At 59.3% G+C, this 26087-nt stretch overlaps 1 protein-coding gene across 4 annotated transcripts in view; it reads left to right on the top strand.

Annotated features, from left to right (window-relative positions):
- The window catches only part of CDC42BPB (CDC42 binding protein kinase beta), a 75670-nt gene that overhangs the window by 26077 nt on the left and 23506 nt on the right, over nucleotides 1-26087 (top strand). For 3 of the 4 annotated variants that reach the window (XM_036429007.2, XM_036429008.2, XM_036429011.2), the window contains exons 2-12: nucleotides 9685-9776; nucleotides 13164-13247; nucleotides 15446-15541; nucleotides 16445-16593; nucleotides 18186-18279; nucleotides 18998-19198; nucleotides 20676-20924; nucleotides 23060-23139; nucleotides 24612-24778; nucleotides 24866-24985; nucleotides 25670-25803. In XM_036429007.2, coding sequence (XP_036284900.1) covers nucleotides 9685-9776; nucleotides 13164-13247; nucleotides 15446-15541; nucleotides 16445-16593; nucleotides 18186-18279; nucleotides 18998-19198; nucleotides 20676-20924; nucleotides 23060-23139; nucleotides 24612-24778; nucleotides 24866-24985; nucleotides 25670-25803 — 1466 coding nt within the window. The remainder of the gene's footprint in view (nucleotides 1-9684; nucleotides 9777-13163; nucleotides 13248-15445; nucleotides 15542-16444; nucleotides 16594-18185; nucleotides 18280-18997; nucleotides 19199-20675; nucleotides 20925-23059; nucleotides 23140-24611; nucleotides 24779-24865; nucleotides 24986-25669; nucleotides 25804-26087) is intronic. The other variant, XM_036429012.2, reaches the window with a different exon arrangement.

Raw genomic sequence — 26087 nt, 5'->3', positions numbered from 1 at the left:
AGGCGGCAAGCCTTGGCTCTGTGTGCTCCAATAGCCGGCCCTCCTCTCAGGAGGGAGAGTCTGCAGAGCTGTTGGGTTTATGAGCAACGTCGGTAAAGAAGGGCCTGGGAGACAGTGCTGGAGGGACAGGTAGGAGAGGATTGACAGCCCTAGAAAGCTAAGCAGCGGTGAAGGAGCAGTACCTGGCTGGGTCTGGGGAGGAGAAGCGGATGGCCAGCCTTTCTTTTTTCCCCTTCTTTTAAAATATAATTTTATTGATTTCAGAGGAAGGGAGAGGGAGAGAGAGAAACATCTATGAGGAGAGAGAATCGATCAGCTGCATCCTGCACATGTGCCCTTGCCCGGTAGTCGAACCCTGGACCCTTCAGGCTGCAGGCTGACACTATCCACTGAGCCACACCGGCCAGGGCCGCCTTTCTTTTCGTGATGCACGCTCCAGTGAAGGACGTACCCGTGCTAAGTTGTGCTTTTTCTGAGTTAAATTTTGGAATGGGTACATCAGAGGGCCGCAGAAGCCTCCCACATTCGTTCTGGTGTCTGTTGGCGAGGGCAGGCCCCAGGGCAGGAGGCGGCTCAGGTAGCCTCATGGGGAAGGTACTAGAGGTGGTCCTGCCGACAGGCCGTCTCCAAGCCGAGGCCTGTGCCTCCTCTTCCTCCCTCTGTCACCTCAGACTGCAGACGGTGAGACGGCAGAGCTGGCTATCCCCGGGGCCAGGCCCCGGGCCCTGACCGCACACAGACCGCAGACATGGCGTCCGCCTTGGGCCGGGGCTGCGATGGGCCGGCCCGTGGCTTTCCCCCGCGGCCGAGGCTGAGGCTGCTCCCACGGGCATGCGGGGGCAGAGGCGCCGGGAGATGCCCCGGATTAGTGGGCAGGGCTAATGCGCCCAGAGACCTGGCCTTGGCCTGTCTTATAACATGAGGTCAGACAGGATGGAGAACAAAACTTCTCTGCTCCGAGTTCTACTTCAGAAAAAAACGAATCTTTCCGAAGGCTTTGTCCCTGGAGGCCGGAGGTGCGCGCCATCGGGCCCTTCTCTCGGTCTGCAGCTCGCACCCCGGGCACAGACACCCTTCCAGCCCGGCCTCCGGTGCGTCAGCCTCCCCTCAGGCAGACTTCATTCCAGCGGCCCTTCCTGAGTCACAGTGACAAGGAAGTTCCGAACTGGCCACCACGGAGGAAAAGGGGCCACCGTGCGTGTCGAAACGTGAAGTCACCGGAGCCGCTCCCGTTCCGTCCGTCTGCGGTCCCCGGGGCAGCGGTAAGAGGCTGGTGACGTCAGGGACCCGTGACCCTCGTGCCTGGGGCGGGTCCTGGCTGAGACTGACTGGTTTGGAGTTCGCAGGTCGGTTTCCCTGCCCCCCCCGCCCCCCGCCCCCCGCCCCGGCAGGAGCCTTGCGGGCGGCCCGCTGCGGGAGGTGTGCTGTGGGTGGCGTGCGCCGGGCTGGGTGGCCTTTGGCGCTCAGCTTACAGGTTGCGTCCCTGGGTGACCTGCCCGGTGGAAGGCGAGTGGAGCAAGGCTGCCTTGCGGGCTGGTCATGTGGCTGGACTCCGGGTGGTTTTGGTGATACCGTTGGTTTACTTGTTAAATGTGACACATAAATAATGCAAAATAAGCGATTAGGAGGCAGAATGTCACCCGGTGATGGCAGGAGCTCTGTTTAATGAGAACTTGCTGCGTGCTGGGCACAGTGCTCATGTGCTGTGGGACCGTCCAGTGTAACCCTCGCATGCCCTCTCGATGTCCTGGCACTGGGCTAGCGGGTGAGGAGCCGCCTGGGAGGCCGGCCTGCGGGGTTGGGGTTGAACACCGGCTCATAGCCTGCCTGACCGTGAGGATGTGCCTTCTCGTTACTGACGCCCAGGTCTTGGGGAGCTTAGCGCCCCGCCCTCATTCCATGACCCATACCCTGCACCTTCCGTGACCCTTTTCCTTAAATTCAGGTGTGTGTGTGGATGCTGCCAATGACTCGGAATAAATGGCCTGGAGGATGGCTGTCTCCCCACAGGCCCCACACCCGTCGCTGTCTTCTGTCTGCGCCCTCCTTGCACTTCTGTGGCTTGTCCAGGTGACTGCTGGCTCTGTCCCTCCGTCATTCCAGCGGGCACTTTCAGAAAGCGTGTGCCCATTGGCGTTTGCAGAGGCGGGTGCTGTGACGGTCACTGGCTCTGCTCAGGCTCTGCCTGGCGGGGGCCCAGAGGACGGCGCTGCAGGCCGTGACCGGGGCTGCAGCTTTGGGGCGGCGCCTCCGCCGGAGGCCAGACCCTGTGGTGGTCCGGGGGTCGCTCAGCAATGACAGGGCAGCTGGAGAGGAAGCAAAGGGGAAGGAGGGCGTGGCTGACAGAGGCAGCCACGAAACGAGGTCGGAGCCTGGGCAGTGGCCAGGCAGGTGGCCTCCTGTCACACAGCCTGTTGGAATGAGGACTTCCTGTGCGGGGTCCCCACCTGGCTTCCCAGCGGGCTCCTCGCCGACTCGGCCGAGCCTTGCTTGCTGTGAGCCGGGGAGGTGAAGGCCACCCAGGCTCTCCCCAGTCTGACCGCACGTGGGGGATGCGGCCTGACTGTCAGCGGGCAGGGCTCACGCCTGGAGCGCAGTAGGGAGTTCATTCTGCTTTCTCACACGATTCCTCTTTCGGGGGTTAGTGGCTGACGCCCTGGGACGGTATCTGTCATTTGAAAAAAGATCTTAGTGATAAACCAAACCCATGTAGTGTAGTTTAAGCACATTTTCCAAAAACTCGGGGATAGGATTAATCTTCTCTCGGTGTGTCGCAGCCTGAGCTGTGGGAATGAGCCTCGGCGGCTTTGAGCTGCACCCTCCCCCAGGGTACCTCCCTGTAGGGAGTGGCTGCTCTCCTGCCCGCGCGGGGCCCAGCCTGCCCTCAGCTCTCGCCTGTTGTCCAGTTCTCATGGGGTAAGCCGTGAGTGATTGTTCTGCCTGGGGCTTACTTCCTGCCGGGCCAGAGGTTACATCGCAGCAGCTGGGGGTGCCTCCCACCATGCCGGTGCCTGCGCCCTGCCTGCCGGGGCGGTGCTGTGGGCGCAGCAGGTCTCCGCACGCTGTCTGTGCCAGGCTGGAGCGGCAGCTGGCCTTTGCCTGAGGAGGCCTTCCTCAGAGGGAGACCCGCGTGTGCCTGTGGGCCAGAGATCTGTCCCCGGCTCCTCCACATGGCACTTGGCCTTGGGAGCCTGTGTCTTCCTTCCCTGTTTGATCGGGAGCATCTGTAAGACCATCTCCAACTTAGGACCACAGAGCGGCTGAGCCCGAGGGCACGCTGGCAAGGGGCAGAGAGGAGCACCCCGCTGCCTTCGGGGCTGCTGTCCTGACACGGCCCTCTGTCCTCACACGGCCCTCCCGCGCCTCCAGCGGCTCGGATAAAACCCCGAGGGGGGTCCGGCCGGTGTGCTCCGTGGTTGAGCATTGACCTGCGAAGGTCCCGATCAATTCCCAGTCAGGGCACATGCCGGGGGTGGGCTTGATCCCCAGTGTGGGGCTTCGGGAGGCAGCCGATCAATGATTCTCTCTCTCTCCCTCTCGGAAATCAATAAAATACATATTTAAACAAACAAACGAAGGGAGGCATCAGGTCCTCATTGCCCATGGTTTTCTGCCTTTCAGCCAGAGACCCTCTCCGGCCTGGTGTCCTGGCAGAGCTCTGTGCACGGAGCCTGGTCCTGCCCTGGACCGGTCCTAGTCTGCCCCTGACTCCGTGCCCTGGAGACTGGGCAGAGGGAGTGCAGGCTGGTCATGTTGCCGAGGGCTCCTTCGGTGTGCGCTCGCCTTCCTTCCGTTTCCTCGCGTGAGCTCAGGTTATGTAACTCGAGCAGGTGACCGCGCCTTCTCCGTCACGTGATTGATGACCTTCACCCGGTGCCCAGGTTAGGCAGTCTGCCAGCCCGCACCGCGGGGCCCCTCGTCCCGCAGGAGGGCGGGCTTGGGTGGGTGTACTTTGTAACTGTCCCACCCCGCACCTGCTTTAACCCTCATAGCGTCCTGCCTCACTGGGGCCCGGTGTCCTTGCCGGCGTCACCCGTGACTCCGCTCTCCTGCGGACTCCCCGTCTTCCTGGCGCACAGGGCTGGCCTGTGCCTGCTGACCCGGCTCTGGAGTGCGGAGCCGGGTTTCTCTGCTGCAGCAGGTATTTCGAAACGGAGATCTGCCATTGGATAGGCCTGCTGTTGGGGTGTAGCTGCGCCCGGCCGCTCCCTGGGCAGAGCTGTACTCTGTGGACACGCACGTACGTCTGGTGTTCACGCCGGGCCTCCAGGTCTCACCGAGCGCTCTGGTGTCTTCTCCCTCCCCTGATCCTGCTCTGACCAGGAACCTGGCTTCCAGTCCTCGCCCCGTTAGCCTCCTGTGTGCCTCCACTTCACCTGTGCCCAGCGCGACGTCCTCACCCAGCACCGCTCCTCTTGGCTCCACCTGGAAGGAAGGAGAAGGACTTGGGCTTGCTGCCTGCCCCCTCTTCCTTTGTGACAGCCACGCATTTTCTCGTGGTGGTGGCGGGTCCCGGGCTGGCTCCTGTGCTGGCGGAGGCTCCGCCTCAGCGGATGCAGCCCCAGGAAGCCACACCTTGAGCTTAGAAGCCCAGCAGCAGCAGCAGCAGCAGCGCAGGCCTGAGCAGGGGCCACCACCCCACGCCTTCCCTTGGTCCCTCCTGATGGGCTTCCTGCATCTGCTCCCCGATAGGCCAGTGGTTGGCGTCGCTTCTTTATTACCTGGCTGATAGTTCTCTGCATTAAAGTTCCTTCGTTCAAATAACAGCTGTGGTTTCTGTCTCTTGACAGGGTCCCCATGGCCCGGTGTGGACATTGGCTCACACCCTGTTTGAAATGTCACTTCTCCTTGTCACCTGCTTACGTCCTGTCAGAGTGAGCTCATGGCCTCCGTGCCTGTACGGTCTGCACCAGGGTTGGGTGTTCTGCCCTGGGTTTATCGAATGTATAATGTAATGTATAGCAGACTAATAGCAAATGGTCGTCACACCGTCATGCCATAACACTGATCAGCAGGGCCTGGAGGCTGCTTGGCACCGGTCTGGGCTAGGGGACCGGAGGTCACACCCAGCGGGGCTTGACAGGGGACCTGAGGCTGTGCCCCTCCTCCCGGTGGGGCTTGGCTAGGGAGGGGCCGAGCTGGCTGGGTTTGAGTCTCGTGTGGTTCCGAGGCGCCTGTGGGTGGGCAGGACTTGACTCTGGGTCCCACGGTGTACCCCTGACTCTGATAGGAGGGAGATTTTCATATACATTTTACTAATTTTTTTTTTCCATCTCTGACACTGCTATTATAGAGAAAGGGCAAATAGCAACAATAAAATATTTCCTCTAATACCCTTTAATATGGACGAATTTTGTGCACTGGGTCACTACCCTGTTTCCCCGAAAATAAGACAGTCTCTTATATTAATTTTTGCTCCCAAAGATGCACTAGGTCTTATTTTCAGGAGATGTCTTGTTTTTCCATGAAGAAGAATAGGGTACATATTTATTGTTAAATGAAAATAAAGGAAATTTATTACCTGTATACGGTACGGTAGTACGGTAGTTGTCAACACAAACCAGACAAACTGTGAATCCTACATTATTAAGAATTTTCTCATTTATTCAATGACAATCATGTCATCATCTTCTGGAACATCATCATAACAATCCAATTCCTGAATTTCCTGGTGAATTTCTTGTGACTCCGTTCCTTTCATAATCAGTGGACCAAATCTCTCATGTTTAGCCTAGGGGGGGGGCCTTATTTTCGGGGGATGCCTTATATTTCACTCAGAAGGAAACCTGTAAGTAGGTCTTATTTTCGGGGAAACACGGTGGTTAGTCTGTAATGTTCACACTGGTTCCGGCACAGTGGTTTAGAACCGTCTGCAAATATTCGTATTCTTAGGAAGAGGAACCTTTTAGTGGGTTTTCCCTGGGCTCTTTTAGGTGCCGTCCGCTGAAAAAGGAGCACCATTCCCACTGCTCAAGCCTTCGTTTCCTTTTCACGCTTTCATCTCAGGGTTGTGCCCAGAGCCTCCCCTGCTTATCGACACCCTGGTAAATCTGCGGTCACTCGGGTTGGCACAAGTGGGAAAACGCAGCAGCACCAAATGCTGGCAGCGAGCAGTTGCAGCACTGATGAGGGTACCGCAGTTGAGGGAAGGTCAGAGGTGAAGAGAGCAGGCCCTTAGGCTGCAGCCGTGGCACCAGGTGCTTGCACTCCTGGGCCTCAGTTGTCACTGTTAACGGTTCCTGCGTGGGTCGGAGGGACCTTTGGCCCACTTTATGGATGAAGACATTTTGTCACAGGATGGCACGGCCACCAGTGGCGTCCTAGGACTTGCTTCCCTGCCTGAGTGGGAGCTGGCTTTCCCCTGGGCCACAGCAGCACGGCCTCCTGTCCATGTGGAGGAATAGCAGAGGTGGGAAAACACGTCAGACCACTTAGTACACAGGGATGTTATAACTGGAAATTAAACACTCCGTCCTCACTGCTTTGGCTCTGTGGATAGAGCGTCGGCCTGTGGACTGAAGGGTTCCGAGTTCGATTCCAGTCAGTCACATGCCCAGGTTCTGGGCTTGGTTCCTAGTAGAGGGCGTGCAAGAGGCAACTGATCAATGATTCTCTCTCATCATTGATGTTTGTGTCTTTTTCTCCCCATCTCTTCTCTGATATCAATAAAAACCTATTTAAAAACCTAAAATAAAATAAACACCACACTTCTACATTCTCTAGCCAACAGGTAAATAATGGATTAACTATTTAAAAAGCCATTCAGGCCGAGACCGGTTTGGCTCAATGGATAGAGCGTCGGCTTGGGGACTGAAGGGACCCGGGTTCGATTCCGGTCAAGGGCATGTACCTGGGTTGCGGGCACATCCCCAGCAGGGGGTGTGCAAGGGGCAGCTGATCGATGATTCTCTCTCATCGATGTTTCTAACTCTATCCTTCTCCTTTTCTCTCTGTAAAAAATCAATAAAATGTATATATATAAAAAAAATGACAAAGGATAAAGGAGTTAATTCATTTTTATTAAAAATAATAAATTTTATACAATCAATACAGCATAATTAAGAGGTAACGCAGGAACAGAATGAAGGAATGATGTTTGCAGTTCTTGTTGGGAGAGCCAAAGTAAAGCACCGCACATACTACCTAAGCAGACGCAGACAGGGCCGGTGAGCAGGTCACCGACTGGGTGGCTACTGCCGGGGGCGCTGCCAGGGAGGGCGGTGGCCTTGGTGTGGGGACAGGACAGCTGACTCAGGAGATAGTGGGAACCGTAAAAGGTTAGTGCCCTTTGGAGAGTCCTGGTATTTCATTCTAAAAATTACCTAAGGTAGTATTGCTCCATGCCTGATCATGTTCATTGCAAATTTCTTCACCAAAACAAAATAATAATTTTGAGACTTAAATGTTCAACCAATGTGTTCAATAGATACATGATTTTAAAATTGTTGGTGTGCCAGCATATTGAAATACTAGAGGCCCTGGCCTCCCTCTTGCAGTCCGGCCCTTGGGGGATGTCTGACTGACAGCCTAAGCGCTGCTGCACTTGTCAGCCATGAACCCGGCTGCTGGCTGAGCCGTGCTCCCCCTGTGGGAGCCCACTGACCACCAGGGGGCAGCTCCTGCATTGAGCGTCTGCCCCCTGTTGGTCAGCGTGCGTCATAGTGACCGGTCATTCTGCCATTGGGTCCATTTGCATAGCCTTTTATTATATAGGATAGGATTATATGTCCATTAAAATGTAATTGAGTAGCATAGGAATCTGAAAACATAAAAAGTAAAATAAAAGCAGAATACAAATTATGCCAACATTGAGTATGTCAGCAGGATGGAGAGCGTACGATGCGGGGCGCGGGTGCAGTAGGGGTCTTTGGTGGTCCGTGTTGCTGCTTGGTTTGCTCTGGGCGCCGGTTTGTGGGGTGTCCGGCTGCAGTGTGGGCCCTGCCCAGGAGCAGCGTGGGGACAGCGCCAGCCGTCCTCCCTGGCGTGCTCCTCCCTCCAGACACGCTCTGGAGAAACGGAACGTGACTGGCTGACTGGGGGTGCTGGTCTTCATGGTGAAATGGAAGTTCCCCCAAAAGGTACCGAGCAGGGTGTGGTCTCAGTGGCTGCTGAAACATTTCCCCGTGCAGTGTTTGGGGTTCTTTCTGGTCAAGTTTGAAAGAAATAAAGATGAGGCACAGACCTGAGGTTCTAGCACATGTTTTTCTACCCTGGCCTTAAAAACAAGAACTTGGGGCCTGTGTTCCATTTCCTGTCTCTGCCTCTGGGCAGAGCCAGGCCGGTGATGGGCATGCAGCCCAGGCAGCAGCCAGGACGCCAGGGCTGCTTTTGGAGACCATGCGGATGTCGGTGTAAGACAGCAACACAGAGAGAGCCTGGCCCCAGGGCCCCCCAGGCCCCACGCCCATTCCCCCTGGGGGAGTGCTTGGAGCTGAGAAAGGACAGAGAAAACGAAAGTTGGCATAAAACAGGATGTAGGCCTGAGGGTGTGGGAGAGGTGGGTGCTAGACAATGGAAACCTGCTTAAGGAAGGGCGCCCGGGCACTGACAGGAGCTGCTCTGAAGGCTCTGAGCTGTTCTAGGGTCATTCACGGAGACGGGTTATCGGGAGGAATGTCCTAAGTTGTATGGAGGCCCATGTGGATGCCAGGTGACTGACCCCCAAGCTGCATTGGCAGAGGTTGAGGTGCCCTTCTGACTGAGGAGAGGAGGCCGGGGTCTGGGCTCCCCGAGGGAAGCAGGGAGTTCACGGGCAGAGAAGGAGCAAACGCCCCCACGTTCTGGCTGGGCCGCGGCGGAACAGAACGGAACGGCGTGCCAGCTTCCCCCGGCCCCGCAGCTCCTGTCAGTGCCCGGGCGCCCTTCCTTAAGCAGGTTTCCACCTGGGTTCCTGGAGGCCGGTCATGGGCGTGGGGGGAACCAGGGGTCTCTCTGAGTCTTTTGTTTCTTAAAAACCAGCTTAAGATCCGTTTCCCGAAAGGCACGTTGCAGGACGGCAGCCTGTGGCCCCTCAGCAGCCACCCCTGTTCCCGTGCCGGCACCTGAGCCGCTCCCGCCCGCCTCCCTCTGCGGCCTGTCCCTCCCGGCCCCACCCCCTGGTGGAGGGCCTGCGTCAGTGTTGGGCTTAGGGCTCTGCCAGTCTTGCTGTGTCCTCATCTCCCCTTGGGCACATCTGCAGGCCCTTCCCAACAAGCCATGCTCCCAGCTGCCGGGGGGAGGACTGGGCCGCTGTTGAGGGAGTGCATGCCCAGTGTGGCCACAGTAAGGGTCACAGTGCACTCGGTCTGGGCGGCTGTGCGAGCACAGGAGCGCAGCGTGGAGGGTCCTGTGGGAGGAGCCACGTGAGTCTCGGCCCCGGGCGTCCGTTTCCGGGGGCCCCTCCGCTGCTCCCTGGAGCACATCGGCCGCAGCTGCTGCAGCGCGGGCAGCACCGGGCAGCTCCTGGGGAGCAGCGGGCCGCTGGGTCTTCCTCCCATGACCGCGGGGCCTCTGCGGTGAGGTCTTGTCGGAACCGGCGTTGCTGTAGGTGCTATCGACAAACATCCACATTATTTAGCACAAAACTGCATGTTTTAAAAGTAAGCGTTTTCCACACGAAGTGTAACTTGCCAGAGTAACCGGTTGGTCGGATGTTAGGTGGCATCCATTCGGAAGACACGTGTTAACTCCGCTTTCTCCTTTCAGCCAAGCCCTTCACCCAGCTGGTGAGGGAGATGCAGCTGCGGCGGGAGGACTTCGAGATCATCAAGGTCATCGGCCGGGGCGCCTTCGGCGAGGTGAGTGCGGCAGGGCGTCCCGGCCTCCTTCGGTTGTGGGGAGGCGGTTAGTGGACACCTGGGGAGAGGGCCTGGACAGAACCTGGAAGGTGGGGTTCAGAGTAAAACGAAAGCGGAAGCTGGTGACTGGGGAATTACCCTGAGCAGCATCTGGCCAAAACAGTTTCTTATAGACCAATAAGGTTTGAAAAATCCGCTCGTTAATTCTCTTTGGAGTCCATAGAGAGTGAAATATGGTCGCTCTCGTTGCTGTGGCTGCTGCCGCCGGTCCCGCCTGGCACCAGGAGGGGCAGCTTGCCCAGCGCAGCCGCCTCGCTGCAGTGGGCGCCGTCCTCCCTGCCCTGGCAGGCGGGGCTGCTGCAGGGGGCGCTCTCCTCCAGCCTCGCTGTCAGGGCAGTCAGGGCAGGTGCCCAGGTCGGAGGGCAGGTGGCTTTCCAGTGGCCACCTCCCTCCCGCGGAGCGCCTGTGTCCTGTGCTCGGCTTCAGCTGCGCGACTGGCCGCCCGGAGCCTGGGCATCGCCGCCGGCCGCCTGTGTGCAGGGCCCTGGGCAGAGCAGGGTGAGTTGGCGTGGGCCGCGCGGGCGCTTTGTGCTGTGTGTTCAGAAGGGAAGCGACAGCAGTTTGGCCAGCGCAGGTCTCTCCTGTGGAGCCTCTGACTTTTGAGGAAGAGCCAGGCCTGGCAACGCCTTAGGGAACATCCCACTGCTGCCCGTTCTGCCACAGACATGCGGGCCACTGCCGCTCACCAGGCTCCTGCGAGAAGGCCCGCTGGCCACAGCGTGTGCTGGCCCTCTGTGTTCGAGGAAGCTGCCCTGGCCTCTGGCCAGCCCCTTCCTCTCCCTCATCCCCCTAGCCCTGCCTTCTGCTCCTCTCCTCCATCCCTCTCCCTGAGAGCTAGCTCCCCCGGCCGCGGGTGGTGGGGGGCAGCACCACGGGGCCGCCTGGGGGCAGCATTGTCCTCTGGGATGGCCGCTCCTCCCAGGCTGATGCGATCTCCAGGGTCCCCCAGAACCAGGGGCCCAGGGTCCTCAGCCAGAGTCCATCGCTGTGGCTGGGATGGGACAGTGAGGCTCCTCGGTTTGGCTACATTGACAGTGAAGTGTAATGACATGTAAAATGCCCGGCTCAGCGGACGTTTGGAGCATGGCAGAAGCGTACGCCTGTGCAGCCAGCACCCCGGTTGGTAGAAGCATTTCTCTCTCCAGAAGGTTCCCTCCTATTGCTTTCCGGACGCCCCTCCTGTGAGCCCCCGGGCCCCTGGGCAGCGGCTCTCCTGGTGCCACCAGCGGTGAGCTTGGCTTAAAGGAGCCACAGGAGACTGAGCTCTGCGCAGAATTAGCAGGTCTCTGCGCTGAGGGTGGTAGTGGACGGCGTGGTCATTTGTTCGGTGAGAAGAAAGAGAGAGCCTGTGAAATCCGGCCGGACTCAGTCCCGTCTGTGCTTACACCGCTGTCGTCTTTGTCCAGGAGCCTGCCAGGCCCGGCCCTGCAGCTCTGCAGCGTGTCCACGCCGGAAGGTCCCCGAGGGGCGGGGAGAGACAGCGCCAGAGAGTGGCCCTGCAGGAGGGAAAGGAAAGAAGGAGAGAACACTGCTGTGCCCACATTGTTTACAGTGACTCTTACTGATTTTAAAATTATTTCAGAGAGAGGAAGGGAGAGGGAGAGAGAGAAATATCAGTGATGAGAGAGAATCATGGATCGGCTGCCTCCTGCACATCCCCTACTGGGGATCGAGCCTGCAACCCGGGCATGCGCCTTGACTGGGACCTCCTGATTCATGGGTTGATGCTCAACCACTGAGCCACACCAGCTGAGCTGTAGTTCTTTTTAGTGCTCTTTTTTGCCAAAGAACTTGATACAAAACTGTTTTGCGTTTCAAAGAAGGTAGCAATGGCCACTTTCCACATTCCTTCACGGTAGAGAAGCACGTTCTTGCCCAGGCCTTTGCAGAAGTCTTCAGGGTCTCTCCTTTTTTTTGCTCCCTCTGAGCTTTCCCCCTCTCTGTACACACCCCTGCACCCCCACTTCAACCCCCAGGCAAGCCTCCCTGGCCCCGTGGCCTGGGCTCCACACCGGCACTCCTCACCTACTCCTCACCAGCCGGCCTCCTGTGTCCAGCCGGGGGACTCTGTGCATGCTCCCATACTCTGGCCAAAGCTGCACTCTTGGTTCTGTCGTCTTACTGACCCCGTGGCTGTTCCGGAGCGGGCCCAGTGTCAGTCTCTGACGGCGCCGGGGGTCACCAGGACGCCGCTCCTCGTCAGTGTTGGGGTCAGGAGGCTCTTGGCATGAGCTGCTCACTGGACTCTTCTCTCCTCGTGACGAGATGGGGTGGCGCCGGGCGTTCCCGTGGGCTTCCATCATCAGGCCGGACAGTGATTGTGACGTCACTTTAACAGCCTTCAGAGCAGGCCCCGGGTGAGGTGGAGGGCTGGGGGCCTGGACCGAGAGCGAGCGGGAGGTGCTTGGGGCGTTGGCTGTCTGCAGACCGCGGCCAAGTATGGCGTGTGCTGGGTAGAAAGCAGGGAAGAGAATGAAGGGCTCCGCTGGACGCCTGCCGTGGGCTGCCTCCGCTCACAGAAAAAGTCTGCTTCTCTCACAGAAGGTAGTTGCTGTCAGTCCGCAGCTTCTGGCCTGTGACAGGGACCTGGGCCAACGGACAGTCTAGTTATGTCGGACAGGAAGTGCCATGGGATGGCACAGACATCACATGGTGGCATGTGAGTTGTACTTTGAAGAATATGCTGACAGCCAGCATGCCGAGTCTAACGTGTCTAACACCATGCTGAGCACATGCGTGAGAGCTGAATGAGGTAGTTACCTGAGCACGGATGGTGCACGTGGATGCCGGGAGCGAAGCTTGGGAGCCGTTGACGAATTTTTAAAAATACATTTTAAAAAATATATATATTTTATTGATTTTGTACAGAGAGGAAGGGAGAGAGAGAGAGTTAGAAACATTGATGAGAGAGAGTCATCGATCAGCTGCCTCTTGCACACCCCCTAACTGGGGATATGCCCGCAACCAATTTACATGCCCTTGACTGGAATCGAACCCGGGTCCCTTCAGTCCCCAAGCCGACGCTCTGTCCATTGAGCCAAACCGGTTTTGCCGTTGACGAATTTTTAAAGGTTTATTATGAAACTCTCCAGATGCAACCCAAGTAGAAGACTCTACGCACACAGTACTTAGCACTGAAGTTTTACCTGAGCGGGTGTGATTGATCATTCACATTGCTGTGTGGCTCCAATCAAGTTCTGATGGTTAAAAGAGCAAGCCCTCATTTACATAGAAAACTACTTTCCTTACCACCTCATTGCCAGGCAGTTCCTATCTCATTGTGATTTTATGAAAATGCGCTTGTGTGACACTCCGTTTGTTTTCCAGGTTGCTGTTGTCAAAATGAAGAACACTGAACGCATTTATGCCATGAAAATCCTCAATAAGTGGGAGATGCTGAAAAGAGCAGAGGTGAGTGTGAGGAGCCAGGCCCCGCCTTCCTCCTTGGCCTTCCTCCTGGGCAAGAGTGCGCAGATGTCCGCCTCTTGGCATCAGATGTCCGCCCCCCCCCCTTTGCCCTCTGCACTGGTGTTTGCGCCTGTCCCCTCTCCCCTTCCGAGAGTCCCCTCCCCCCGCCCAGAGTCCCCTCGTTCTGCCCGAGAACCCCTCACGTCTGGATGGAGCTGAATAAGACGTCTATTTCCTGGACGGTGATGTGCTGGCCGCCAGTTTAAGAGTGGGCTTCGCCGGGCGTGGTGGTGGGTGGGCGCTGGAGAACGTGAGCGTCCACTCTGGAACCGTCCCCAGGCCGGGGCTGGGCGGGGCTGCTAGGGCGGACCGTGGGCCAGCGCGTCCTCACGTCTCCTCTAGTCAGTAGAACCCGGACACATCCGCCTCAGGATTCCTTTTTAAAGAAGCCGAGGAGAGAACACGTGAGGAGAAAGCACGCGGTGAAGGTCCCGCTGAGATCGGAGAGAACAGGCCTCTGTCTGACACCCTGCACCCAGGCCTCCGTCGGGCCTGTGTTTTTGCAAGTTTCACACATAAGGAGTGAAATCTTACGTTAAGTCCTCGGTAAAGAGGAGTTTTACTGTCATTATGCTGAAGACCTGGCTGCTTTTACTGTTTAAAAGTTCCCCTTTGCTCCGTCAGTTACCCCGCTCACTCCTGTGTGTGTTCCTGCCTCTGCTTTTCCCCTCGCCTTGTCTCTGCCCCTCTCTGCAGCTGCCAGCTTGTTCTCTGTCTGCGGGGATGTTTCTGCTTTGTCTGTCTAGTCACTGAGCAAAGTACCCTCTAGGTCAATCTGCTGTTGCAAATGGCAAGATTCCATTCTTTTTCAAGGCTGAGTAATAGTCCATTGCACAGGGCTGACATCTTTATCTGCTCATTTGTTGATGGGCACTTGGGTTGCTTCCGTATCTTCGCCATCCTCCTACATAATAAAAGGCTAACATGCAAATTGTCCCTCGGGAGTTCGACTGCTCACTATGATGTGCACTGACCACCAGGGGGGCGGTGTGGAGCAAAGGAAGGCCCCCATTGGCCCTGACCACCACCCAGCCCTAGGGATCCTCCCCAAGTATGCATTTCATGCACCGGGCCTCTAGAAAGAAATGCTGTGGTGAACATAGGGGTGCGTATATTGTTTTGAACGAATGTATTTGGTCCTTTTTGGATAAATACTGAGCAGTGGCATTGCTGAGTCAGATGGCCCTATTTTTCATTTTCTGAGGAATCTCTATCCTGTTTGCCATAGTGGCTGCGCCACTTTGTAATCCCAGCAACAATGAGTGAGGATTCCCTTTTCTCCACATCTTTACCCATGGCTGTTTCTAATACAGGTGCAACCTCTGTATTAAGGCTTTAAAAAAAACAAACAAAACTGTGGAGTCTAAAAATAGAGGCTTCTACCCCCATGCTCCAGGCCATGGTCCTCATGGGAGAATTCTGTTAGGAGGTGTGCATCAGTATCCTGCAGAGAGGCCACGTTCCTTAAAAATAACCACCCAGACCGAAGCCAGTATGGCTCAGTGGATAGAGCATCGGTCTGCGGACTGAAGGGTCCCAAGTTCGATTCCGGTCAAGGGCATGTACCTTGGTTGCGGGCATATCCCCAGTAGAGGGTGTGCAAGAGGCAGCTGATCGATGATTCTCTCTCATCGATGTTCTATTATAACTCTGTATCCCTCTCTCTTCCTCTCTGTAAAAAATCAATAAAATATATTTAAAAAAAAAAAATAACCACCCAGGTGAGGAAGCAGGTGTGTGTGCATCCTGCCGGTCACGTGGCTGCTAGACTGTGGGTCCGTAATGGCAGACACGCCCCCAGGAGGCGGACCCCATGAAGAGGAGTCAGGTGGTACTGGATGGGAGGGGCCCAGCCCAGAAGCTGTTGCCGACCCATCCCCACTAGTGAGCTGACTCTCCAGCGTGGGCCCTAGAGACAGTGGGTGGAAGGGGTGGGTGTGGGAGCAGGAGGGCCGGGGCGCCGCCTTCAGGGGCACAGTGTGCTGCGGATGGGGTGCAGCCGCCTGGGAGACGGTGCGCGCCGGGTGCCGGCGAGCGGAGGCCGGAGGACAGGTGACGCCTCCGGCGCCAGGCAGTGGGCCCTCTGCTCAGGACGCCCTGCGGGTGTTCCCCACCCACACTGACGCTCCGGTGCCTTGCAGACCGCGTGTTTCCGGGAGGAGCGCGACGTGCTGGTGAACGGGGACTGCCAGTGGATCACCACCCTGCACTACGCCTTCCAGGACGAGAACTACCTGGTAGGTGGTCAGGCCGCGGTTCTGACACCCTCGCGCTCTCACTAAACACTGGAGAGAACCGACAGCCGGCCTTTATGTAGGTCCTGGCTCCGCGAAACTGAGGTTTGGCTTAGTCGTGGGTTCTCAGCTGGTGACTGGCCGTGCTTCCTCCTTGTGGCCCGGTCCATGCTCGTCCCATGAGCCGGTGACAGGGAGGGGGTGGGCGTGAGCCTGGGCCTGCAGCGGTGCACGTGTTCTCAGTGCGTGTCCGTGGCTGGTCTCCAGGCAGCCTGTCTCCCCCGGCCGGTGTGTTACCTGCTCAGACCAGAGCGTCCGTCCCTTACAGGGAAGCCCGCAGCAAGGAAGTGGTCCCGGGAGGCCGGACCGGCAGCCCCGCCCCAGTTCAAAGGCTCGGCACATCCCGGCTCTGGGGGACGGCCTCCATCCGTCTGGGTCCGTGGCGGGTGGGATGCCCCAGGGGGTCTCCACAGCCCAGCCTGTCCCCCAGCCTTCCCCATGCGGAGGAGAGCTCTGAGCAGGTCCGGCTCACTGGCTCCTTTCTGCTCCAGCAGTGGGCTTTCTTTCCTCCACAGGGTGAAGCCTAAGTGCTTAGCTCTTAGTTTGTTCGTGAGCTTACTGTCTTTCCTCATGAGAGCTGTAGTTTTTTGTGGTTTTAGCTGGTTCCCCTTTTCTCTGGCCCAAGTGTGCTCTTTCTGTGATGGAGAGCCTGGGGGTGACTCTGACCCTAGCCTTGGTGCCATCGTGGTGACCCGGGCTTGTGATAGGATCAGCGGTGCGGGTGCCGAGGGCGGGTCCCAGGCCTGTCCTCACTCTAGGGCCTCGGCTTCCGCGGTGAAGCTGGGCCTTTGCTCGTCAGGCGCAGTGCTGACGGGACTCCGTGTTCTGTCCCCTCCCCGCTCGCAGTACCTGGTCATGGACTACTACGTGGGCGGCGACCTGCTGACCCTGCTCAGCAAGTTTGAGGACAAGCTCCCCGAGGACATGGCGCGCTTCTACATCGGGGAGATGGTGCTGGCCATCGACTCCATCCACCAACTCCACTACGTGCACAGGTGCCCCCCCTACCCCCCTCCCCCCCCCGCGTCCCGGAGACCAGTCCTCCAGGTGACCCCATCCCAGGTGGTCAGCCGGTCTCGCATTTGGTGCTCACACTGAGCGGCTGGCACTGGCACCAGAGGTCCCGGCGTCACTGACAGGAGAGCTAATGTCCTCAGTTCCCGGTGCCCCAGAGCCCATGCGAGGTCCCCACCCCGTGTCTCCTCTCTCTCAGCTCCACTCCACTGTCATGTCCACCCCCAGGGCCCTGGCAACGAGCGCCCGCAAAGCCTCGCAGAGGGACGCGGGTGGGAGAGGAGGGGGCTGTGAGGCTTGCTGGTGACGATCGGATGGTGGCCGTTTGCCGTCACTGAGGAAGCCACTCACTGCCCCACAGAGGCCGGCGGGAACCCCCCTCCCGGCTCTCAGTGCTCAACACCCCCTTCGCTTTCATTTTATTGTCTTTTTAATTTCTAATTTCTTTATATTATAATATTTTTATTGATTTCAGAGAGGAAGGGAGCGGGAGAGAGCGATAGAAACATCATTGATGAAAGAGTATCATGGATCGGCTGCCTCCTGCACGTCCCCTACTTGGGATCGAGCCCACAACTCAAGCATGTGCCCTTGACTGGAATCGAACCCAGGTCCCTTCAGTCCATAGGCCACGCTCTATCCACTGAGCCAAACCAGCTAGCATTGCTTTTATTTTTTGTTAATCCTCACCTGAGGGTATTTTTTCCATTGGTTTTTAGAGAGACAATTGGTTGCCTCCTGCTCACACCCTGACTAGGGCAAGGAATCAAGCCCATGACCCCTCAGTTTGAGGGTGGACACTAACTACTGGGCACACTGGGCAGGGCCCTCCTTTGCTTTCTTTTCTTTTCTTTTCTTTTCTTTTTTTAAAATATATTTTATTGATTTTTTAAAGAGAGAAAGAGAGAGGGATAGAGAGAAACATTGATGAAAGAGAATCATCAATCAATCAGCTGGCTCTTGCACAACCCCTACTGGGGATGTGCCCGCAACCAAGGTACATGCCCTTGACCGGAATCGAACCCGGGACCTTTCAGTCTGCAGGCTGACGCTCTATCCACTGAGCCAAACCGGTTTCGGCCATCCTTTGCTTTCAAAGCTTGTATTCCCTTTTCATGCAGTCAGCCATAGAAGCTTATTCTGTCAGAAATGGGGGCAGGTGCTCAGAGTCCGCCCCCTCCCCGCCCAGTGAGGGGGGTACACAGACAGCAGGTGCGAGTGCTGGTTAGAGAGGCACCGGGCTGCCCTGGCACCAGGCAGGTCAGCTCGTGCTCCAACCTTTGCCTGTCAGTACAGTTTGGGGGCTCCTGGTGGTTCGTTAGCCTGCAGGGGTTGGCCACCTGACCCTCCATGCGCCTCTCTGACCCTCCCTGTTTCTGTTCCTCCCGTTCCTTGTCGGCCCCCACCAGTGGGCTGTGCCCGAGACTGGATGTGCCGGATGAGAGGCATGGCTGCTGCCGCCCGCCTGGCCAGTCCCCGCAGGAGACTCTCCAGGCGGCCCCAGCTCTCCCGCCGCCCGGGGGCTGGGACCTTCCGAGAGCGCATGGCGCTCATGTGTGTCTGCCTCCCACAGGGACATCAAGCCCGACAACGTCCTCCTGGATGTGAACGGGCACATCCGCCTGGCCGACTTCGGGTCGTGTTTGAAGATGAGTGATGATGGCACTGTAGGTACCTTCCATCCTCCTGGGAGAGTGAGATAAGCCATGTCTGAACAGGGTGTGGCTTCCTTCCCACCTGCACTGCACTCCCTCTGCCAGTGTCCACGGCGGCTCCTGGGCAGAGCCAGCGCGCCCTCCTGATTCCCGCGGACTGGCTCTGGGCTGCTGCCCAGCTCTCTACTGGACAGGCCTTCCTCGGGTTTGCAGGCCCTGCCCTCCCAGTGACAACTGTCCTTGCTGCCCACAGAGGGGGCACCATGCCCAGCTCACCCTGCTCAGGGCCTAGGACTGTCCTGCCCTTTCTGAGGCCTTAGCCACTGGTTCCCTGGCGGGAATGTCTGAGCACCTGGACCTGCCTCCGGACAGTCCCACGGGGAGGCTGAAGGGCAGGCTGTGAGAGGCAGGTTAGGGGCTGCTCAGAGCCCACTCCACCAGCGCCCGGGGCTCTGAGCGTGGACGCCTGAGGAGGGCTGGCTGGACACACCTGGTCCCGACCATAGTGAGCAGCGACAGAGCCCGGGGGAAGTGGCGCCCCCTTGGGCTGCGACGCCACGGGGGCTGTGGTGGTTTGGGCATGGAGACTGGCGAGCGGGAGCCCCTGGCACTTGCCCTGTGTGTAGCCAGGGAGCACCCATTTGCTTGAATTTTGAAACCAGGCGTCTCTGAGTGAGGAACTTGAACTGGCGACGCCGCAGGTTCCCCTGAGCACACCCTCCCCTCCCAGGTGCGGTCCTCAGTGGCCGTGGGCACGCCGGACTACATCTCGCCGGAGATCCTGCAGGCCATGGAGGACGGCATGGGCAAGTACGGCCCCGAGTGCGACTGGTGGTCGCTGGGCGTGTGCATGTACGAGATGCTGTACGGGGAGACGCCCTTCTATGCCGAGTCGCTGGTGGAGACCTACGGGAAGATCATGAACCACGAAGTAAGTGGTGCTTCCATGTCGCGTCCGTGCGGGGCCCAGCCAGCCGAGGGGCTCGGCGTGGGAGCCGCGGGGCCCACTGTGGAACTGTGGTCGTTGGGGAAGAGGCAGGGTGGGCCTGGGGGGCGGGTGGGAGCGGGGAGATTCAGGACAGGGTAGCAGTGGACTTGGCTCAGGCTGCGACACAGCAGGTGCAGGCGGGCTTCAAGGACAGTCCGTGCTCTGGGGCGAGGATGGTGGTTGTCAGGTCAGAACCTGCAGCGCACGGTGTGGCGTGTGGTAGCCGTGGGCTGTGTCCCTGGGACCCAGCGGGGAGGACCTGGCAGCCCTGATGGGGTCTCCTCACCACCAGGTCAGCACAGATCCAGTTCATGTCCCAGAACCAGTCATCACAGTCACACCCATGGAGGGGTCTCTGGTCCCCTCTCCCCCCCTCGTTCCCTCCCTGGTTCCTCTCCCGCTCCCAGCCTTGCCTTCTTTCTGTTTCCTTCATTTGCTTGTTTTTCTTTTCCGTCTAATGTTCTTGGTCATCTGTTATTTTTCTTTATTCTTTTTACTCAAATATTTCTTTAAAAAAAAAAAAAAATATATATATATATATATATATATATATATACACACACATACATATATATGTATGTATGTATGTATTTTATTGCTTTTTTACAGAGAGGAAGGGAGAGGGATAGAGAGTTAGAAACATCAATGAGAGAGAACCATCGATCAGCTGCCTCCGGATGTCCCTGCAACCAAGGTACATGCCCTTGACCGGAATCGAACTTGGGACCCTTCAGTCCACAGGCGGATACTCTATCCACTGAGCCAAATCAGCCAGGGCTCAGATATTTCTTTCTAATACCCATTTCACTCTCTGTACTCTCCCTCACCCGCTTACACGCTCACAGGATAACACATTCTCGAGATGGCTCCAGGGGGCTGGTCTGTTGGGAGCACGTGAACACGTATGCGGGGAATGGTCTAATGACTCAAAGCAAGGGGTCCTGTTAACAAACACTTTCTTCAAAGAAGAAGCACCTCCCACTTGTGAAGTAGTTTACGCCTGCTATACAGCCTCCGATGATGCCACGCTCACAGTAGGGGGTGGCACCACCACCACTTCTCAGTGTGGGCGCAGTGCCGTGCGGCTGTGTCCCAGGTGGTGGTCCTCACAGCAGCCAGGGACTGGCTTTTGTCCCTTTTCATGAGTCACAGGTGACCCGAGACGGCGGTTGTGGCTGGCACGCAGGCCTGAGAGAAGGGGAAGGCCACGGTGGCCCGGTGCGCTCCGGCAGGCCTGCGCTGCCCCCACCTGTGCACAAACGTTCACCTCTGTTCCCGTTCGGGGAGGGCGCTGGCCCGCCTGCCCCACGAGGCCGCAAGGCCATGCTCCCCAGCGGTCTGCACTGAGTTCGTGGCCTGATCCTGCTTGCCCCCTGCGGCCGCCTCCCAAGCGCCTCATCACGCACCCCTCCCCCACCAGGAGCGGTTCCAGTTCCCGTCCCACGTCACAGACGTGTCTGAGGAGGCCAAGGACCTCATGCAGAGGCTCATCTGCAGCAGGGAGCGCCGGCTGGGCCAGAACGGGATCGAGGACTTCAAAAAGCACCCCTTCTTCCAAGGGCTCAACTGGGAGAACATACGGAACCTGGAAGCACCGTACATCCCCGACGTGAGCAGTCCTTCCGACACGTCCAACTTCGACGTGGACGATGATGTGCTGAGGAACATCGTGAGTTTGGGCTCTGCTGGGCGTGTGCAGTGGTCTGCTTGCTGGGGCGGGGCCTCGGGGGCTCGCAGGTCCCTAGGAGGGGGGCTCGCATCCCTAGGAGGGGGGCTCGCAGGTCCCTAGGAGGGGGCTCGCAGGTCCCTAGGAGGGGGGCTCGCAGGTCCCTAGGAGGGGGGCTCGCAGGTCCCTAGGAGGGGGGCTCACATCCCTAGGAGGGGGCTTGCAGGTCCATAGTGGTTTCATGGGCTGCGTGTCCAGACAGAACTGTGCAGCTGGGCTGGTGTTTGGAAGGTTAGGCAGGTGTCTCCAGGACAGCGCCTTCTAGCTTGGGCCTTGTTGTCCCTTTTTAAAAGTAAGGGATTGCAGTTGGAGAGAAAGAGAGTTAAATAGCTGTTTTGTCTTAGAGTTTGTTAGAAAACTCCTGCCGTGGCTTTTATGGTGTTTTTTACCTTTTCAAAGCGGTGTCATCTCCGTTATCAGAGCGTCCCCTGAGGCCTCTTCCCGCCTAAAGCCCTGCAGCCTCTGGCCCCGGCCCTCCACCAGCCCTGACCCTGGGGCCCGGGCTGCGGGTCTGCTTCTCAGCAGCTCTCGGGCACCGGCCGACTTCCAGGTCCGTCCTGCCCTGGGCCCTCCGGGTCTGAGCAGGGCGACAGGCGGGTTCTGCTCACGCCGCACCCTCAGTTTGGTCCCTTCCAGCCCGGCCTTTACTCTGTCCACGCTGTGTCCTGGTTTGGGGACAGGAGCAGGTTAGCCAAGAAAAGGAAGAGTTCGATGGCTCCTTAGTTTGCCAGGGTCAGAGCTGCCTCAGAGCACAGCTCGGCGAGAGGCACCGTCACTGCTGAGGCTCTCCGGGCCTGAGTGGTCGCTGCTGTTTTGTTTTGAATAAAGAAGCGTTGTCACACTGAGGGCAGGGTTGTAACTAGTGGTCACCTAGGACAGTCTGCCTCTGGGCTCAGACCTCCGCTCTGCCTCCAGCCTGACTTGGCCAAGAGCTGCAGCCTCTGCCCATGGCCCCAGGCGGCCTGCCCCTCTGCTCAGGGTCATGTTGAACAAGATGCCGTGGCTTTAAACAGTGCAAGTTACTGGCCTGGTCCGAGTTTGGCCTGTGCCGTTCTCTCCATCAAAAGCAGTGTGTCTACCCCCTAACTGTGTGGCACGTCAGAAGAGCCAGGAATGAGAAATGGCCCTGCCAGTGCCCAGCCCTGCAGCGACCCTGCATCCTCCCCCCATTGCACCTGCGCGCTCCCCTTCCCCGTGAGCACGCTCTCCTGTGCCGAGCGCGCTCTCCTGTGCCGAGCGCGCTCTCACGGTGCCGTGCGCGCGCTCACGGTGCCGTGCGCGCGCTCACGGTGCCGTGCGCGCTCTCCTGTGCCGAGCGCGCTCTCCTGTGCCGTGCGCGCTCTCCTGTGCCGTGCGCGCTCTCACGGTGCCGTGCGCGCTCTCACGGTGCCGTGCGCTCTCTCACGGTGCCGTGCGCGCTCTCACGGTGCCGTGCGCGCTCTCCTGTGCCGTGCGCGCTCTCCTGTGCCGAGCGCGCTCTCACGGTGCCGTGCGTGCTCTCACGGTGCCGTGCGTGCTCTCACGGTGCCGTGCGCTCTCTCACGGTGCCGTGCGCGCTCTCCTGTGCCGTGCGCGCTCTCCTGTGCCGAGCGCGCTCTCCTGTGCCGAGCGCGCTCTCCTGTGCCGTGCGCGCTCTCACGGTGCCGTGCGCGCTCTCACGGTGCCGTGCGCGCTCTCACGGTGCCGTGCGCGCTCTCCTGTGCCGTGCGCGCTCTCACGGTGCCGTGCGCGCTCTCACGGTGCCGTGCGCTCTCTCACGGTGCCGTGCGCGCTCTCCTGTGCCGTGCGCGCTCTCCTGTGCCGTGCGCGCTCTCACGGTGCCGTGCGCTCTCTCACGGTGCCGTGCGCTCTCTCACGGTGCCGTGCGCTCTCTCACGGTGCCGTGCGCGCTCTCCTGTGCCGTGCGCGCTCTCACGGTGCCGTGCGCTCTCTCACGGTGCCGTGCGTGCTCTCACGGTGCCGTGCGCGCTCTCCTGTGCCGTGCGCGCTCTCACGGTGCCGTGCGCGCTCTCACGGTGCCGTGCGTGCTCTCACGGTGCCGTGCGCGCTCTCACGGTGCCATGCGTGCTCTCATGCAGGAGATGCTGCCTCCTGGCTCTCACACGGGTTTCTCTGGACTGCACTTGCCGTTCATCGGTTTCACGTTCACCACGGAAAGGTACGTCTGGTCCTGTCGTTCCCCGTGTGGGGCTCTGCTCTGCGCAGGACGGGTTGGGGCTCCGGATGCCCCCTTAGGGGAGGCATGGGGGGGTCTGTCCTTTAAAACTGCGCCTCTGGTCACTGCATGAGGTGACGCAGCAGGTCGGACTCTTCCTAAGAACCTGGGAGGGAGTAACAGGCTTTGTGGTCTGGGTCGTTTATTCTTCACCCTCCTCAGCAGCCCTTGGGCGACGTAAACACCTTCTTGGTACAATGGGCGGGGGAGGGCAGGCCACAGCACGGTGCCATGTGGTCCAGTGTGGCCTCGGTGGCAGCTACACGCTCGACCCAGAGCGTCTTTCCTTAGGACACTGGCCTTTCGGGGATCGGCCGGAGCCCAGCTGCCATTAGCGGCCGAGCGCACTGCCTGCAGAGCAAGAGCCACACCCCCGTGGGCCTCCAGCCCGCGCGCCAGTGCCACCGCTGGTGTTTCTGTGTGTCTGTCCGGATGGGCCTCTCCACAGTCATGGCTCCCTCCCTCTGAGAGGGACTCGGAGGCAGAGGGGCGGGGTTAGGGCGGCGGCAGTCAGGTGACCTGCCACGGGGTCTGCAGGAAGCTCACGGCTCGGCTCCCAATACACTAAACAGCAGCTGAGCGCCAGAGCCGGCTGCTGCCTCCCGCCCTCGCGGGTGGCCCAGGAGGGGGCGTGTTGCCTTCCTGTCTGTCCAGGGTGCAGGCTCGCCATCTGCCAGGTGCCCCCAGCTCACCAGGTGCCGGTCAAGCCTGTGGTCTCAGGGCAGAGGCTGTAGTTTTGAGGGTTGGGCCCAGGACCTTCTGGAATGGACCGCGTAGAGCAGGATGCATGCCTCCCATGCACACACCAAGGGATGCACAAACCACTGCATGAGGTGACGCCCCCCAGGACGCGCACGCCACAGGGATGCAGGGCACCCCCGGCCACTTCGAGAAACCCTGCTGGGCCCTTCTGTCGACATACCCGTGCTGGTGCCTGCTGCACGCGGTGCAGGAGGAGCGGGCAGGTACGGCTCAGTGGTGCCAGCAGCCTCTGGAGTGGAAGGAACCCTCAGGTAGCAGGGGCTCGGGCCCCAGGGCTGAAGGGACTGTCCCTGGTTAGTGGCAGAGCCAAGAAGCCCTTCGTGGCTTGTGCTGCTCTGGCCGCACTGCTGTCCTCCGGTGTCACCCGGTGCCACCTCTGAGCAGCCGGCGAGGCCTCGGGGCCCAGCTCCGCATTGCCTTGCTGGGAGCCATGGCTCAGGAATGGCTTTCCCTCAGTAGCAGACGGGCTCTGGCTGGCTCCGAGGGCTGTCCTGGGCCATTGTCACCCAGTTCCTGCTGAGGAGGACGCTTGTCTGGCTCTGGCTCGGTAACAATGAGCCTTTCACAGGTGTCCGGGCCTGCCTTCCACCCCAGGGAGCTTTAAATGCTGCCCGGGCCCCAGGGCTCAGTGCGAGGCTGTGCTTTGTTTGCAGCTGCTTTTCGGACCGCGGCTCTCTGAGGAGCATGATGCAGTCCAGCACCGTGACCAAGGACGAGGGCGTGCAGCGGGACCTGGAGAGCAGCCTGCAGGCCGAGGCCTACGAGCGGCGGATCCGGAGGCTGGAGCAGGAGAAGCTGGAGCTGAGCAGGAAGCTGCAAGGTGAGGGTGCACACATCCCCTGCCCTCTGGCTCCTGTGGCTGCGGGGCTCGCTCCAGGGCTGCACTCATGCCTGTCCCCCCCGCCAGAGTCCACGCAGACCGTGCAGTCCCTCCACGGCTCGGCTCGGGGCCTGGGCAGTGCGGCCCGAGATAAAGAGGTGAAGAGGCTGACGGAGGAGATTGAGCGCCTGAAGAGTAAAATAGCAGGTACGCTACGGTCAGACCGAGTGGGCTCCGTGCTCAGGGCGCTGTCTCCGCACAGGAAACTTCGGAGCAGAAGCAGGGACGGCCTCCGTGTCAGCAAGCCTGTCGGGTCCACACTTTGTCAGTCCCCTTAAAGCCCCAGCGGCCCAGCGCTGCTGCTTTCCTAGCTCCAGCCAGAGGCAGCTTCTGCTGTGCCCAGACTCGGAGCCTGGTGCCCTCCCTGCCCTGGCTCCTCTGGGCTCAGGCCACGCCGGCCTCTCCGGCTGCAGTGAGCCTGCTCTCCGGTCCTAGTGCTGCATCTGCTGCCTGACCGTCCTCCTGGTTCCTAGGTTATCGGTTCCCTACAGCTCAAGTCACTTCTGAGTCTTGACCTTTGACCTGACAGGTTGGCGCTGCCGCTGACGCATCGCCAGGCTGACCTGAGGCGGGCAGCTTCTCCCCCGTTCTGTCTGGAACCCCCGTCCCCACCCACACAGGCTCCGTGGAGTCTGCTCTCAGCGAAGCTGTCGCCCCTGGGACTACACTGCCAGCTCCCAGGGCAGCGAGGACGCAGGGGGAGGGTGCCGGGAGGCTGCGGGGCCCTGCTGTGCGGGCAGTCCAGAGGCCTTTCCGGGAGCGGGCGGTCGTTGAGGCTGGAATCCGAGGAGCTTCCGCGTGGGGGACACGGTTTGTTCTCTCCTTGCTCAGACTCCGGCAGGCTCGAGCGACAGCTGGAGGACGCGGTGGTGCTCCGCTCGGAGCAGGAGGGCTCCGCGCTGCGGCTGAAGGGCCTGGAGAAGCAGTACCGCGTGGCGCGGCAGGAGAAGGAGGACTTCCACAAGGTAGCCGAGCGGCGGCTCCGCGCAGGGGGACTGGTGCGCCTGGTCTGCTGGCTCAGCCGGCTCAGCCGGCTCAGCCAGGAGCGGCCCCTGGGGCCCCTGCTTCCAAAAGGGGCGCTTGGCCGCCACCGGCTGTGCAAGGGTGTCTCCCCCAAACTTCTCCATCAGTTTGACTTCTCAGAAAACCCATTGCTGTGTGTCCACTGGGGTTGAGCTTTCTAAAGAGGCTCATTTAGGCACTCAGGCAGTGGACCTGCGCTTGGGGTCTGCTCCCTGAGATGCGCGGG

Source organism: Pipistrellus kuhlii, unplaced genomic scaffold (genome assembly GCF_014108245.1).
Source record: "Pipistrellus kuhlii isolate mPipKuh1 unplaced genomic scaffold, mPipKuh1.p scaffold_m20_p_97, whole genome shotgun sequence".
Taxonomy (NCBI): domain Eukaryota; kingdom Metazoa; phylum Chordata; class Mammalia; order Chiroptera; family Vespertilionidae; genus Pipistrellus; species Pipistrellus kuhlii.
This window is presented reverse-complemented; position numbering and strand designations above follow the sequence as displayed.